Raw genomic sequence first — 15638 nt, 5'->3', positions numbered from 1 at the left:
ATTGGACCCATCCTCTCCCGACAATTCCAGATACACAAGAGGTGGATGAAAAGTACTCAATCTAACCCTGAACACAACACTATTCTGCTAATATAGAGAGAGGAGTTAGCCGTGTTAGTCTGTAATAGCAATATAGTGTTGAGTCCATTAGCACCTTTAAAACTAACCAACTTTATTGTAGCATAAGCTTTTGAGAGCCACAGCTCTCTTCGTCAAATGCATCTGATTCAGAGAGCTGTGGCTCTCGAAAGCTTATGCTACAATAAAGTTGGTTAGTCTTACAGGTGATACTGGACTCAACCACAGTCTCCCTTCGCAATCATACCTCCCCCAAAGAAAGAAAGAGAGTCAACATCTTGCACTCTGGCCTTGTTCGCTTCTAGCACCATTGTGGGCACAGCTCGGGGCGCAGAAACAATGGCCAAAAAATGTTTAAGCGGCAAACTATACTGAAACCATCTGCTTAATCTTCATTCTGCATAGAATCTTGAAATTGGAAGAACAGAGACCCTCTGAAATTTGACAAAAATATTTTTTCTAGGGCAGATCCTTTGAAAGTGCCTGTTCACAGGAGGGTTTTTTTGTGCATCTCAAGTGTCATCAATAACTTTAAAAAGTAGAAATGTTAACCAATAGAAGCACATGAACAGCTCCAGGGCAAGCCAAGGAAGATAGCAAGCATGCACCAAGGTCATGAAAGCTCTCCGGAGGAAAACCATCAGTCCTGTTAGTGTCTGCCAATTCTCAACTCACGTGAAGTGCAAAGGACTGCAGAATTATGTCTTCGTTGAAACCCAGAAGCTCAATCTTATTAATTCTATTACAATTGCATAACTCTTCAGATATCAAGAGGGGCAGCTCAGATCAAAAACACAAAAAAGCTAGCAGAGCTATCCGTGTGCGTGAAGATAGCTCCCAAAAAACTTTACAGCAACACTTGTGCAAAGAGAGGGGCTGCAGAGCTCAATGAGAGAACTCATGCACCGCCACACAGAAGGCCCCAGATTCAATTCCCAGACTCCCCACGAAAGAGATCTTTCTGGTGTCTAGGAAAGACCTGTGCTAGGTGCAGAGGGACTGCCAGCAGACCAGAAGAGCGGTCTTCGGCCCTTCTAGACTCAGGACTCTGAGCAGCAAACAAATGACAGCATGAATGAAGGGTAGCCAGAGTTATGACCTCACCAGCAACAAGGCCATGGGTGAAGAGCACTGGAAGACGGTACATGGCAAGGGAGACCAACGGTCTGACCTATGAAGGAGGCAGCACACAACCGCACGTAAAAGTTTCCAGTTCAGGAATTTATTTACTGAGGGGCTTTAAGTCTCAGCCTCACTACCAACTGGTAAAACGGTATTAACTTGCCATCTTCACAGGGATCCTGTAAGGATCACTGAAATCATGTGTATGCTCTCAGCGCTTATAGAAAAGACACAGAAATTATTATTATAGCAATGCAGATGAGAAATTCCGGCCCAGTTCAAGACCTCCTGCTCCAACCTGGCTTTTTAACTGAAAAGCAGCCATTTAATGCAGCAGCAACAGCTCTGACACACACGGCCAACCCAGCAAGCCCCGGAGCAGGTTCGATTCCACACCACACACCATCACGTCAACTTAAAGACCATGCTTTGCTCCAGATTTTACCCAGACACGTACGCCTCCGAGAAGACATCACTGAGCAGCAAAGAAAGCTGAAAGCTATGTGGGGTGGGTAAGAGAAGAAAGCAGTGAAGTTGTTTAGGAGTAAAAATTAAACACCCGCTCTGACCACACCTGGGGGAAAAGGACAGATGAGCAATTCCATCCTCTTGACTGGGGAAAGAAACAAATCAACTGCATCAATGGCACCACATAAAAGCAAAGTGTATGTGTGTGTGTGGGGGGGGGGGAGAATCCCACATAGTGTTAAGCAGAAAACTGCCTGTTCTGCCTGCATACAGAAGAAAAAAACAAAAGAAATGATGGATCTCCCTCCATACTCATCTCTATGCACCTTTTCCTCCAGCACTTCCAAGCTTCCCCAATCCTCCTCCGCCCCATGCCACTTTACCTCCTTCCTCTCCCCCCTCAAACCAACTTGATTTAGCGTCCCACAGCTGTGACCCTGCCCTCATCAGACTGCCCCTCTGGCCCCCTTCAGAATTGCAAACAGCAACTGCATTGTCACCTGTGAGGGTTAGAAACAGAAGTTGTATGGGAGGAAGTAGCCAGCTAAACTAACATGGTGGATTTGCTTATTTCCTGAGCCAGGCCAAGGCTCGAAGCTGAGGTTCGCGGTAGGCACATTGGACTGGATCCCTGGGATTCACCCCATCATTATTTAACACATTTTTCATCCCACAGAGCTATGCTCTCTAGACCTTTCAAAAAGCGTGGGGTGAAAAAAACCCTGTTGTTTAACCTGTAAGCACAGAATTCTGTGGGGGTCCCAGGAGAAAGGCAGTTTGGCTTACGAGGAACTCAGCTTTCAGAAGTTCTGAGGAAAACTCACACGCCATCTTTACTTTTACGTGAGTGCCTTTCGGGATACCAGAAAGCATCCTGCCCCGACAGACCACTTTGAATGGTGCTTCAAAAAACACAAGGCACTGGGGTTTGGAGGTTTTAACTTGCCTGCCACGGTCACTTCTCTTTACCTGAAAGACATAGACAGGCTGCAAAGCTGAACGAGGCCTTCAAAGCAAAATGGCATGCATGCGCTCCCAACGTGAATTGCAAGGCTGGAGCACTCGTCCTAGACACAAGAGGCATGAATTCAAACAGAGAGAGTGGGCTTTTGGGGGAGGGCACTGAGAATGCTCCCTCAGCGGCAAAAACGGAATCAGCAGTTATTTACCCTCAGAGAGCTTTTTCCAAGGAGATGTGCAATCCAATCTGAGGCATGTTTATTGCTCCAAAGGGCTTATGCCTAAGTAAAGTTTCTATGGAGGCAGATTTAATGCAGGGCTAAACTGTGTTGTGAACTAGAAGTCCCCAGGCTCAAGTTTTTCCCTAAACCATTATCTCAGGGGTGGGGCGCTTCACATAGAAAAAACTAAGCCAACAACTTGTAACAAGGAAACAGTATTGACCTCTCTTACAAAGCTGCTGTAGAAGTGACTTAGGTCACATGAGGTATAAGCACTATATAAATGTCAGGTACTATTATTATTAAAGACTGCACCAGGTGAAGCTCACAAAACTTCCTTTTTTGCTTAGCCCACCTTATCTCCAAATATTCCAAGAAGCTTGGCATGGGGACTTCACAGGATTCAACCTGCCTCAGTCTCTCTTGTTCTGGGTGTAAAATGGGGGGAAATCACAGGGATGCAGGAAATACCAATAGCAGAGACTACAATGTGCTCGGCAAATTAAGACTGCAATTGTATTTATTGTCCAAATGAGTTCATTTACAACCTGCCTTTCTTGCTGGGACTCAAGATATATATAGTATAAAATATCCAACAAACAATGCAATGGGACTAGGATTACAGAATTGGAAAACAATGCAAGCCGAACAGAACAAAAGCTATCAGGAGTGCCATTTGAATTCAGCAACGTTTGCTTCGACGCTTAGGATCACCTACCAGACAGCTACAAAAGACTGAGCTTATGAATGCCAGCTATATATACAGATATCCACACTGTGGACGGTTGGGAGAGAAACATTCCAGTTGGGTATTTTTGGCACATGTGACCCACTTCCTCTGGGGTATTCCCCCCTTTTTGACATCTGATTGAACAAGACACAGGTGGTTCTCCAGGGTATGCACAGAGGAAAGCAGAAGATAAGAAATGCCTGACTTACTTGTACTCCCATAAAGCAAGAACGGAATCTGAGAATGTTCAACGCTGCGTGCTTACTTCCGCCCATTCTCCATTTCCCATTTCCAAGGGGAAAAATTGGAAAATGTTGGCAGTAAATATGCAAGCCTGTTAAGTGACCATGGAGCAAAAGAATAGCTGCCCACATGGGATGCAACCTCCTCCCCCACCAAATACACAAAGCAACACTTTAAACACTATCCACGGGATGTTTATTTCCTGAATTTGTTTCTTGATACTTCTCACTGCACAGAGAAGAGAGTGGCCCTAAATTCAGATAATAAAAACATCCTTGTGTTTACTATGGTCCTGACAGTTTCTATTTTGAACTCTTACTTTCCCCCCCATTTTCCTAATTGGCAAACACTAAGACATGCTTACAATTTTTCAAAAAGAGAACAGTTTATCCGTGTCTAATACCAGGAATGTGTATCACTTAATGGTTTCAGCAGAACTTCGTCATCTGCACTTTTAAATATCATAAACATACCCCAAAAGCATTTTAAGCCCCAATACCTGACACACTAGTAAAATATGTTTAAATCTGATTTAAAAAACCAGTATTGTATAACAAGTTTTCTTAAAAACCGGTTTTTCCAGAAAATATACTGGATTTTTCACCACTAAAAAATTTCCTGGAATGTTCCTTTTCTGTATCTTCAAAGGCTGTTAGGCAAGGCCCTGAACAGTCCACAGGTACTATGACCAGTGTCACCTCAGGGTTAGGGATGGGAGAACTGCAGTGGGTGCCGCATCTCTCACTTCTGCATGCCAGGCTGCGTTTACCGAAACACCCTCCCCTGGGACAGGCGACCCAGCTCCCAGGCCCTAAAGGAACAAAGACCTTTGGTTTCAGGGGCCTACATCAAATTTTGGGACATCATCTCTCCCATTAAACTAACCCTGGAAACTGGTCACAATTTTGAGAACCCAGTAACTGCCTAAGCAAATTAAGAGTAAAGCATTGGTTCTCCATCTAACATGACTGAGAACAGAGTAAAGCTTTGCAAAAGGGAAGCTAACAGAAGATTTGCTACAAATAATAAACGGAGTTAACACGCACTATATATTTAAAGGATGGTGAATTAATGGTAGAAATATCTGTACTAGAGGGACAGCAGCCAGCGTTAACCACTTCTTACTGTTCCTGGCTTCATATCGTGGGGTTGTCTGGATTCAACAGTCCAGCCAACTCTTATTAAGGGCACTTGCAATTCAGCAGGAACAGAGACAAGGTGGAGGCCATAAGAAGAGCTCTACTGAATGAGACCAGTGGTCCATCCAAGCCAGCACCCTGTTCTGGAGAACCAGTAACAGGGCATAAAGGCGGAGGCCTTCCCCTGATGTTGCCCCCTGGCGCTGGGATTCAGATGCTGACGGCCTCTGAACGTGGAGGTTTGCCCTTTAGTCACCACCGCTTGTATCCAAGCGAGCAAGAGAGATTCGATGCAGTCATGTTTTCAACTGTGGGAAGCACAACAGATTCTTTCAAGATGGAGATCAGGCACTGAACACCACTGCAGCTCATGCAGGAGAGGAGTGTGGATGGTATGGGAGCTGCAGCGACTAAATATCTTGGTGGCAGCCCAGTCTGGCAGAGGAGAAGCTGGTTCCTGGCATCCACCCCCTCCTTAAAATAGCTCTCCTATAAAAGTAGTCGCTGACAGGGAGGGGTACGAAATGGACAAATTCACTCCCTGTACTGTCTGGAAGTTTCCAAACAATATGTAAAGTAGCTGGTCACACATGCAACATCAGAGATCTTCATGCTTTGTTTCAGTAATCCAGCATAGCCTCATTTTCTGAATTCCTCAGTTGTAAACAGCAGGGTAGCTGTAAGCCCGTCTCTTTTCTGTAAGAATGAGATAAGATGGGGGACACCCTCCCTCCATCTTAAGAAGCCGTGAGCTTCTGCAGCTTAATGGGGAGGGAAGCAGCCACAGCTGAGCCAGGAGAGAGCACTGGCAGCAGCAAAAGCTCTATTGGAGAACACACACACGAAACAGCCTTATACTGAATCGAACCCTTGGTGCACTGAGGTCAGTACTGTGTACTCAGAGTGGCAGTGGCTCCCCATGCTCTTATGCACAGGTGTTTCACACTTCCTACTAGAACCACTTAATGGGAGACAGGAAGGATTTTACCTGGGACTTTCTGGATGCCAAGCAGATGCTCTACCACCAAGCTGTGGCAGGTCTCCAGAGAGGAAGCTTAGACTGCCTGTCACAATACCACACTATACTTCTTGTGGAACAACAGTGGATCCCTCACCCTCTTGTTTTTCAAGCTCAAAGGGAGAAATGACAGTCATATGTGGTGGTTCCTGATCTTCTCCCCAAACCACTGAGCCTAGAACCCTACCCCCCGCCCCCAGCAGACTGAGGAATCAGAAGCAGGATCAACACCCCCCTACTTGTTCCTACGTTACCTCCTTGATTGTTATTGTATTTTACTGTGTTGTAAACCGGCCTTTGGGGACTTTTTGCTGAAAGGAAGTCTATAAATAACTGTAAATAAATACATTTCTCATCCTGACTCTCTTTACCCACGCTCCATGAGATTCAGCCACATAACCTTCCCCCACCATTCATGTCCCCTTTATCCAAAAACCATCTCCATCCCCTAACCGAGGGGATAATTGCCCTCTTTCCTCCAAAACGGTCAGCTCTTCCTTCCACACAAAGAGGGGTTCAGAAAACAAACCATGCAAGCAGTCTTGATTCCAGACAAAACCAGTCATTTCCTTCCTTCCTGAAGCGCCCTGTTCTCACAGAGGATCCCTTTCTCCCCACAGGGAGGCACAGAGAAGGAAGCATCTACCCTCAGCGCTAAAAAACAAGGGCAAAACCCACCAAGGAGCTCACTCCTCCACCATCATTAGGTCCCCCTACTTTCTTCCCCCTAACCCAACCGTTGCCCATTTGAAGCACTCTCTCCCCTCACAGCCCATTAACAAACTGCAATTTAAGTTTTCTCCCAGAACCCCCCCCCCACCCCTCCACATAACAGTTTCTTCCCCTTCCAGATCTCCCCCAGCCCCCAAACACTGGCATATCCTCCTCTGAGAAGACCCCCCCATCCTCTTCCTTCAAACATGGGGGTCCCAAATCTGCCTTTTTGAAGCCCCCTCCAGTAGGAATCCATCTTTTCTGCCATCTATGGGGATATCACTCCCAGAGGGTTTTCTCCTCGTGCCAAGGGGGCTACCCCCATGAGCAACGTCCCTTACAGCCCCCCCCCACCTGCGAAGTCCCCGCAGCCTCCTCGCAGCCCCTTCCTCAGCCTGCCGCACAGCCAGAAGGGCCCATCTGGGTGCCCCTGAACAAAACATCTTCGCTGCCCCCCTCCAAATCCCGCCCCTCAGTAAAGGGCCTTCCTCTGCCTCAGGAATGGCAACCCACTGCCATTCTGAGACCCCCCCCCCCCACAAACACACCGAGCTTAACCCCCCACCCACTCTGTTCCCCGCCAAGACACCTAAGCCCCCCCCAGTAGAGACCTATTTGACCACAGCTCCCCCCATTCTTTTTTCCACCCCCCTCCAGAGGGGGCCTCGTTGGCCCCAATCAGACCCCCCCCCAAAGGCCTCCCTCCTCCCCCGCCCACCCCCACAGCGAATGGGGTCTGCCCGCCCCCTCGCCCCCTCACCTGTCAGTCCACCACCACCACCGCTGCTGCTGCTGCTCCCCCCAGACTCGGGCCCCGCCGCCGCCATCTTGGCCTTTTCTCGCTCCTCTCCGCCTCTTTCTCCCCCCACTTCTCCCCTCTTTTTGCCGCCTCGTTTCCCCTCACAGCTGTACTCCTCCTCCCCCCGCGCTCTTCACTTGGTCTCGTCCTCCACGCTTCAAGCGCCGCCTGCGGGCCGCACCATGTGGGCACCCACGGGGGAGTTGTCCCACCGCCTCCCTTTCTGTTTCCTCTGGACCCCTCCCCTTTCTTTCCGTGGACCCGCCCAAACGGCTTCGGAACAGCCCACTCCGTGGGGCGGGAGGGGGGGGGAGAGGAAACAGGAAAAAAAAGGATGAAACCACCGCCTTGTTTATAACTGAACGAAGAGCCAGGAGGGGACCACCGCGCAGGCGCACAGCGGAGTGGACGGCTGAAACGCGGGAGGCGGTGGCACAGGGGATGTCACGTGGGAGTTGGCGTGGCTGTCTCCATGACGACGACAAAGTGTTCTCAGGTGCCATGTTGGTGGTTCCCATAGCAACGGAAATTAGCAACTCTTGAGTTAGAGTTGCCAACCTCCAGGTGATGGCTGGGAGAAAATGGCTGTTCTGGAAGATAGACTATATGACATTATACACTGCTAATTTCTCTCCCCTCCCCAAACCCTGCCACCCCCAGGCTCCACCTTCAGAATCTTCAGGAATTTCCCTACCTGGAGATGGCAACCTTATCTTGAGTAGTCATGCCCACTGCATAGCCCCGATGCTACTCTTTGTTACATCGCTGTCTAATTCTGATCTCACTGTGACATGGCCACACAGCCCCTGAGTAGGCTTGCCAGCCTCCAGGTGGTGGCTGGAGATCTCCCGGAATTACAACTGATCTCCAGGCCATAGGGATCAGTACACCCTGGAGAAAACGGCTGCTTTAGAGGGTGAGCAATATGGCATTATACTCCACTGAGGCCCCTCCCCTCCCCAAACCCCACCCTCTCCAGGCTCCACCCCCCAAATCTCCAGGAATTTTCCAAGCTGGACCTGTCAACCCCACCCCTGAGTGCAAAACAGCAGGCCCTGGTGTCATTATCACTCACTGAAGTGCTTAAAACATCTCTCGGTCACCCAACAGCCTCAAGACAGCTCTACTGCCATACCAGACAGTGTTGCATAGTGGAGAGAACCTTGGTAGGCCTAAGTTTGAATTCTATCACAGCCCTGAAGGTCCCCAGGGGTCCTTCCAGGTGGGGCATGGGGGTCTCCTGGAAGTTCTAGGGTGCCCAGACACTCCAGGTGGTAGCTGGAGATCTCCCGGAATTACAACTGATCTCCAGGCCACAGGCATCAGGACCCCTGGTGCAAATGACAACTTTAGAAAGCAGACTGTGTTGCAGTCTACCCTGCTGAGGTCCCTCCCCTCCCCAAACCTAGCCTCCTCCAGATTCCACCCCCAAATCACCAGGAATTTTTCAGCCTGCCGTGGCAACCCTACATAGTGATCTTTGGCCAGTCTCCCTCCCTCAAGGTTCACATACTTTCCATGGGCAAAACGGAGGTGGGCTGAGATGATATACGCCACTCTGAACTCCTTGGATGAAGGCAGGGCAATAAATCATTAATGAATGTCATTAATAGCTACATTTTATTAATGCAGAACTCAAAGCCCGCTCACAGTAACCTCCAAGGCCACTTCTGAACACATGAAGTTGCCTTATATTGAATCAGGACATTGGTCCCTTGAAGTCAGTCTTGACTAGTTTAGGGTCTCATGTATATTATTAGTCATGCACTCTCAGCCTAACCCACCTCACAGGGTTGTTGTTAGGATAAATGTGTAGGAGAGAAGAATGATGTCAGTTGCTTCGGGTCCCCATTGAGAAGAAAGGCAGGGTAGAAATGAATGAAATGATGTTCAGCAATGTTCTTGTGAGTCAGAGTTGACTTCATCAGAGGCATGGAGTGTACATCCATAGGAGATAAGTTTAAACTCAAAGTTATGAGCAACAGAAATAGTAAAGAGTCCAGTAGCACCTTTAAGATGAACCAATTTTATTGTAGCATAAGCTTTCGAGAACCACAGTTCTCTTTGTCAGATGCAACTTGATTGTAGCATAAGCTTTCGAGAACCACAGATCTCTTCATCAGATGCATGCATCATACACATGCATGCATCTGACAAAGAGAGCTGTGGTTCTCGAAAGTTTATGTTACAATAAAGTTGGTTAGTCTTAAGGGTGCTGCTGGACTCTTTACTATTTTGCAACTACAGGCTAACACAGCTAACTTCTTCAGAAATCTGAGAATCAGAGGACTGATGTTATAAACAATGGCCGGGAGATCTTGAACCCAGATCTCCTGGGTCCAATCCCAGCCCTCTCTAAGAGGCTTCCCAGTTGCCCACTAGTGGTGGGCAATCTTCCGAGGGTTTGCTCCATTGCCCACTGATGGTTGGAGATTGGCAGGAGGTTGCAAATCTTGACTAGTTCAGGGTCTCGTGTATTTTGTTAGTCATGCACTCTCCGCCGAACCCACCTCGCAGGGTTGTTGTTAGGATAAACTGTAGGAGAGAAGAATGATGTCAGTTGCTTGGGGTCCCCATTGAGAAGGCAGGGTAGCAGGCAACCCAGGAAAGTATACGCTGAGCGCATTCCCAGTGGGGCACGGCAACATCACTTCCTGAAGTAACCTCGTTGCGCCGGCCATGGGCATGCTCCCGCACTGGCATGGTGATGTCACTTCTGAGAAGTGATGTCATCATGCAAGCACAAGGAAAAGACTCCCAGGAGGCGCAAGGTAAGTGCCAGATTACGCCCCCCCTCCTGCCACTGGGAGGGTATAGGGACCTGGCAGCCCTAGGCAAGGCAACTGCCACAAGGTATTCAAATGAAAACATATTTCCAAGTATTTTGTTTAGTACACTTCTATCCTGCCCTTCCTCTAAGGAACTCAGGTTGGTGTATATCATTCTTCCCTCCTCGATGTTATCATTACGATAACCTTGAGATGTACACTAGGCTGAGAGAATGACTGGCCCAAGGTCACCAAGTCAGTTTTCCTGTCCAGCAAAGATTTGAACCTGGGTGTTCCCAGGTGTTGTCCAACACCCTAACCATTAGACAGCATTCAGTTGATTGATTAAAGACATTTGATCATCTGAAAGGGTGTGTCCAGTTAATGAGACATCTTTTTTTCCCAACGGATTGTTAATTACTTTTAATACAAGCTATCACGAAAAATGGCAGGCGACTGTCACATTTCTTACAGGCATGCCTCCTCTCTAGGGTTGCCAGCTCCAAGTTGGGAAATTCCTGGAGATCTGGGGGGTGAAACCTAGAGAAACCTAGAGAAAGTGGGGTTTGGGGAGGGAAAAGACCTTGGCATGGCATAATTCCATAGAGCCCATCTCCCAAAGTAGCCATTTTCTTCAGGTGAACTGATCCCTGTGGCCTGGAAACCAGTTGTAATTCTGGGAGATCTCCAGCCACTACCTGGAGGCTGGCAACCCTTCTCCTCTCTCTCACCCCGGAAGCAGCGTGTCTTTGCTGCTGAAAAACAGGAAAGAAAGGCTCATTTCTTCCTTATGCAAATGTACACATAATTACAAGACATGCTTCAATTAATCAAGCCATTAAAATCATACAATCAACAAAGATTTCTTGGACCGGGCAACAGCTTCAGTTTAATATCTTTGGGGACGTTTCAGACCACCTCAGCATGGACAGGCTATGGGCTGTAGTCACAGGCCAAACCATGGATCCACCTTGAATCTTGCAAGGTGACTTCGGGCAAAGGTACTCTGTCCCAGCCAAAGGACAGAAGCAGCTTGATGGTTGTTGGGGGTTTTCCGGGCTGTATTGCCGTGGTCTTGGCATTGTAGTTCCTGACGTTTCGCCAGCAGCTGTGGCTGGCATCTTCAGAGGTGACACTGTGACACTGAGAGATCTCTGTCTTTTGGTGCTACACCTCTGAAGATGCCAGCCACAGCTGCTGGCGAAACGTCAGGAACTACAATGCCAAGACCACGGCAATACAGCCCGGAAAACCCCCAACAACCATCGTTCTCCGGCCGTGAAAGCCTTCGACAATACACAGAAGCAGCTTGGTTGTTATCCACACAAGGCAATTTAGGCTATGTTTGCCCAGAGCAGAACAACGGTTTCATAAAAGAGAGATTTAAAAACCCAAAGATTTTAATTGCCAAATGTCATCTATGAGGGTCAGGCTCAATTTCTTTGGAACAGATGACACAATTGTGGGAAGACAGGAAAGAAAATGACGTCATTTGTGTTGAAGCACTGCAGCCTTTGGAACGTGGGAGGAACAGGGGTCAGCAGTCCACATGCTGGAGAAAGAGGAAATGTGAGTCTTGCAGCATTAACACAAGCATGAGGGGTCATGCAGACATGGAGCTCTGCCTAGGCCTCCAAATAATGAAGGCAATTCCCTTACATAATTGTGATTAAATCTGGGGGTTTTTTTTTACTTCTTCAAAAAAGTGTACTAATTGGCAGGTCCCTGACCCCTCTACTCCACCCAAACACAATACACACAGTGTGTTTTGCAACTGCTTTACAACAAAGTAATCAAGGAGAAAAATGTCACAAACCAGATAAAGTTCAAGCGAGGAACGCAGATGGTTTGTTTTCTTTTTATCAGATCAGAACAAAGCAGGTAATGCAATCATGTGACCTTACTTGCTTTCACTATGGAGGCGGCTTGGAATATCCCCTCTCCACCCGCCCCCAAATGCATTCATCGGATCTGTTTGTGAGGATTATCTATCAAAAAACAGATGATCTGAAAGCCATTTGTCCTGACATGTGGGATCACGGCTGGCCTCGCTGCCTGATTGTTGCTTTGCTAGACATTCTACAGACCAAGCCACACGATCCAGCTAAACCAAATAACTCCGTTTTAATCCAGGATTTTTAGTTGAGATTCTACACATCTTCTGACAATGCCCCTCGCCCTAGGAAATAGGCGACTGCTGCAAACTGAACTATGGAATTGCAACATTTTATTTTTTTCGCTTTCAGACTGACCCATTTCACCTACAAAGTTATAAAATGCAATCCTTCTTTACAAGCATTATCTAAACAGTGCTGAGTGGCCATTAGGATAAACCCATTTAGCTTTGCAAGAGATATGCTGCTTCAGCAGGGCAAAGCTTCATTCATTTGGAGGTGGGTTGACATAAGAAAGTAAGTTTGCAAATGTATGGAAAATGACAAAGGTGAACAAAAAAATACTTGTTTTTTAGTCTTCTGCTAGGGTGATGTCTAGGATGGCCCTCTTGTTCTGGAATCAGGTCTGAAGAGGGACACAAGAAACTTCATATGGGAAGTGTATACTTTTTATTGTATAACAAGCAGCGTGTATACTCACACTCTGGACTGCTTGCACTATGCCTGCCTGGGCAGTGCTGTTCACATTGCCATATACCATGTGAGCCTAAGCAGAGTTACTCCAGTCTAAGCTCCTTGAAATCAATGGGCTTAGACTTGAGTAACTCTGCTTGGGATTGCACCATTAATTTTGTATTCCTCATCCTATTGCATTGATATTGACATTCAGTTTTGTATTCCAAGTCCTAGGGCTTTGTTCATTCGATTTCCTATACTGTATATTAGATTCCCCCCCTCTTTCTGTACTCTGTACTCTGCCTTGAGTCTCAGTGAGAAAGGTGAGGTATAAATAAGCTAAATAAATAAATGTGAAGAGTCCTAGGGAATAGTCTGAAGTCAGATCAAGATGGGTAGCTGTGTTTGTAGCAGTAGAAAAGAGCAAGAGTACAGTAGCACCTATAAGACTAACAAAATTTGTGGTAGGGTATAATAATACTAATACTAATAACTGTGCTTATATACTGCTCTTTTAGATAGATTACCACCTCACCCAAAGAGGTGAACAGGTTAGTGTTATTATCCCCATAATGCAGCTGGGGAGCTGGGGCTGAGAGGAGTGGCTTAGAGCCAAGCTACAAGTGACGTCTTACACAGGTTGGACACTTGTCAGCTTCCCTCAAGTTTTGATGGGAAATGTAGGCATCCTGGTCTTGCAGCTGTAATGGAGAGCCAAGCTGTAAAACCAGGACGCCTACATTTCCCATCAAAACTTGAGGTAAGCTGACAAGTGTCCAACCTGTGTAAGACGTCACTTGTAACTTGTCTCTCACCTAAGGGATTCGAGCCAGTAGAGTGCTGATTCACAGCTGAACCCCTTAACCACTATGCTATAGCAGCTCTAACAGATACCTTATAGGTGCTACTGGACTCTTGCTCTTTTCAGTCTGAAGTCACACATCTGTAAAGATTTTCTTAACTGATAATCATACATTTTGGATTTATGCAATGCTACGTAACCCAATTTTGAAAAGATCCATTTTGTTTAATGGGGAGTTTACTCCCTAGTAAGGATGCATAGATTGCTGCTTTAAGACCATCTGTCAGTAAACTCTATATGCATTATGTTAGAAATCTTTACAATAGCCTGGGACTTGCCAACCTCCAGGTGGGTAGCTAAACAACAGGGGATCCTCCGATACACAGTTCCTTATACTGTTGCCAGTTCTGTATATCTTTATCTATTTATAGATTGGTATAGTTGAATTGTTATTTATGAAATATTTATGATACTGACTGAACAAACTGTTTTGCACCTAGCACTTTATTAAACCTCACTTATTTCATACTTCATAAGGTTTAGCACCTCTGATTTTCTTTAGGTTTGTCACAACCTCCAGCTGGGGCCTGGATCTCTCTCAGAATTACAACTGATCTCTGGACTATAAAGGTCAATTCTCCAGTAGAAAATGGCAGCTTTAGAAGGTAGACTCTATGGCAATTATACCATGCTGAGGTCCCTCTCCCCTCCTCAAACTCTACCCCCAAATCTCCAGGAATTTCCTCATGTGGAGGTGGCAACCCAAAATAGCCCTGTTGGGTAGGTCAGGAGGATTATTACTTTTCATGTTGCAGATTGGAGTGTGCTAATTTCTGTTTTGGTCCAGCATCACTCTGAATGGGAGCCATGAAATACCCTTTAAGCTAAAGCCAGGAAGTTGGCCTTGCGTCACCTATTTGACCCAGCTCCTGTTCCGCTTTCTGCCTCTGTCAACATGATAATGCTTGAGAGCTCAAAGGCGAGGGATCTTGCTTTGCCGCAACAGCTGACAAAGCTGCAGAAACCAGCCCACAACTGAGATGTGGGAAAACTTTTCCTTGGCCAGTTGCCCAGGCGGAAAGAAAAGTTCAACCAGCATCCCCTGCCAGCTTACCACCTTTGGGACTCAAAGTGGATGTCAAGAAATGCCAAAAAAAATACTCCTGCGATCCACATAATACTTTTGATTAGAACCAGCTACAATGACACAAAGCAATGCACCGGCTTTCAAGTTCAACAGAACTCTTCCTCAGGCTAGATGTCACAAACTAAAAAAGGAGGTGGGGGGAGGGGAGGAAAGATATTCCAGGCCATGATTGTCAAGATCGTCGCTCACCGACATCTCTGGGCAAGTCAGGAAAAAATCAAATGGTGTCTCTCCATGGGGATTACAAAGGCTAGCAAACTTCCTTTGATCCCTCTGAAATGCCCCCAGCCCTATTAGGTTACCTGGAAAAGAGCCAAAATCACAAGAAAAAGTACAGAATTGTAATCAAGCAGCCCAGTTCTCTGGTCCTGAAGGCAGATTGTATATTTATGAACACCACACAGAGAACACCTGGTTCAGGCCTCAAAGAATGAAAGCGACAGGCCTCTTATGAAGGAAGCTAGGGTTATAATTTTGTTTCTTTCTTTCTTTAAGAGATAGAAACAATACACTGAAGAACTATACAGGAGGGATAGAAGGGTGGCAGATATCTTTGAAGAGTTCAAAAGAGTCCCGTAGCACCTTTAAGACTAACCAACTTTACTGTAGCATAAGCTTTCGAGAATCACAGTTCTCTTCGTCAGATGCATGGAAGGTAAGAAGAAACTGGTCAGATTCCTCTTATCCTCCATGCATCTGACGAAGAGAACTGTGATTCTCGAAAGCTTATGCTACAGTAAAGTTGGTTAGTCTTAAAGGTGCTCTACTGGACTCTTTTTTATTTTGCTACTACAGACTAACACGGCTAACTCCTCTGGACCTCTGAAGAAGACTCTTTTGACAAAGAACCAGAAATCTT

At 46.7% G+C, this 15638-nt stretch overlaps 1 protein-coding gene across 4 annotated transcripts in view; it reads right to left on the bottom strand.

Annotated features, from left to right (window-relative positions):
* PIP5K1A (phosphatidylinositol-4-phosphate 5-kinase type 1 alpha) overlaps window positions 1-7712 on the bottom strand; it is a 53036-nt gene extending 45324 nt beyond the window's left edge. For 3 of the 4 annotated variants that reach the window (XM_054998533.1, XM_054998542.1, XM_054998547.1), the window contains exon 1: window positions 7454-7712. In XM_054998533.1, coding sequence (XP_054854508.1) covers window positions 7454-7520 — 67 coding nt within the window. In that variant the 5' untranslated portion in view covers window positions 7521-7712. Of the gene's footprint in view, window positions 1-1645; window positions 1659-7453 lie in introns of those variants that run through there. The other variant, XM_054998556.1, reaches the window with a different exon arrangement.
* Between the last annotated feature and the right edge of the window lie 7926 nt (window positions 7713-15638).

The sequence above is a fragment of the Eublepharis macularius genome, chromosome 1 (genome assembly GCF_028583425.1).
Source record: "Eublepharis macularius isolate TG4126 chromosome 1, MPM_Emac_v1.0, whole genome shotgun sequence".
In the NCBI taxonomy this organism is placed as follows: Eukaryota; Metazoa; Chordata; class Lepidosauria; order Squamata; family Eublepharidae; genus Eublepharis; species Eublepharis macularius.
Note: the sequence above shows the minus strand (reverse complement) of the source record. Positions and strands in the feature narration are given on the sequence as shown.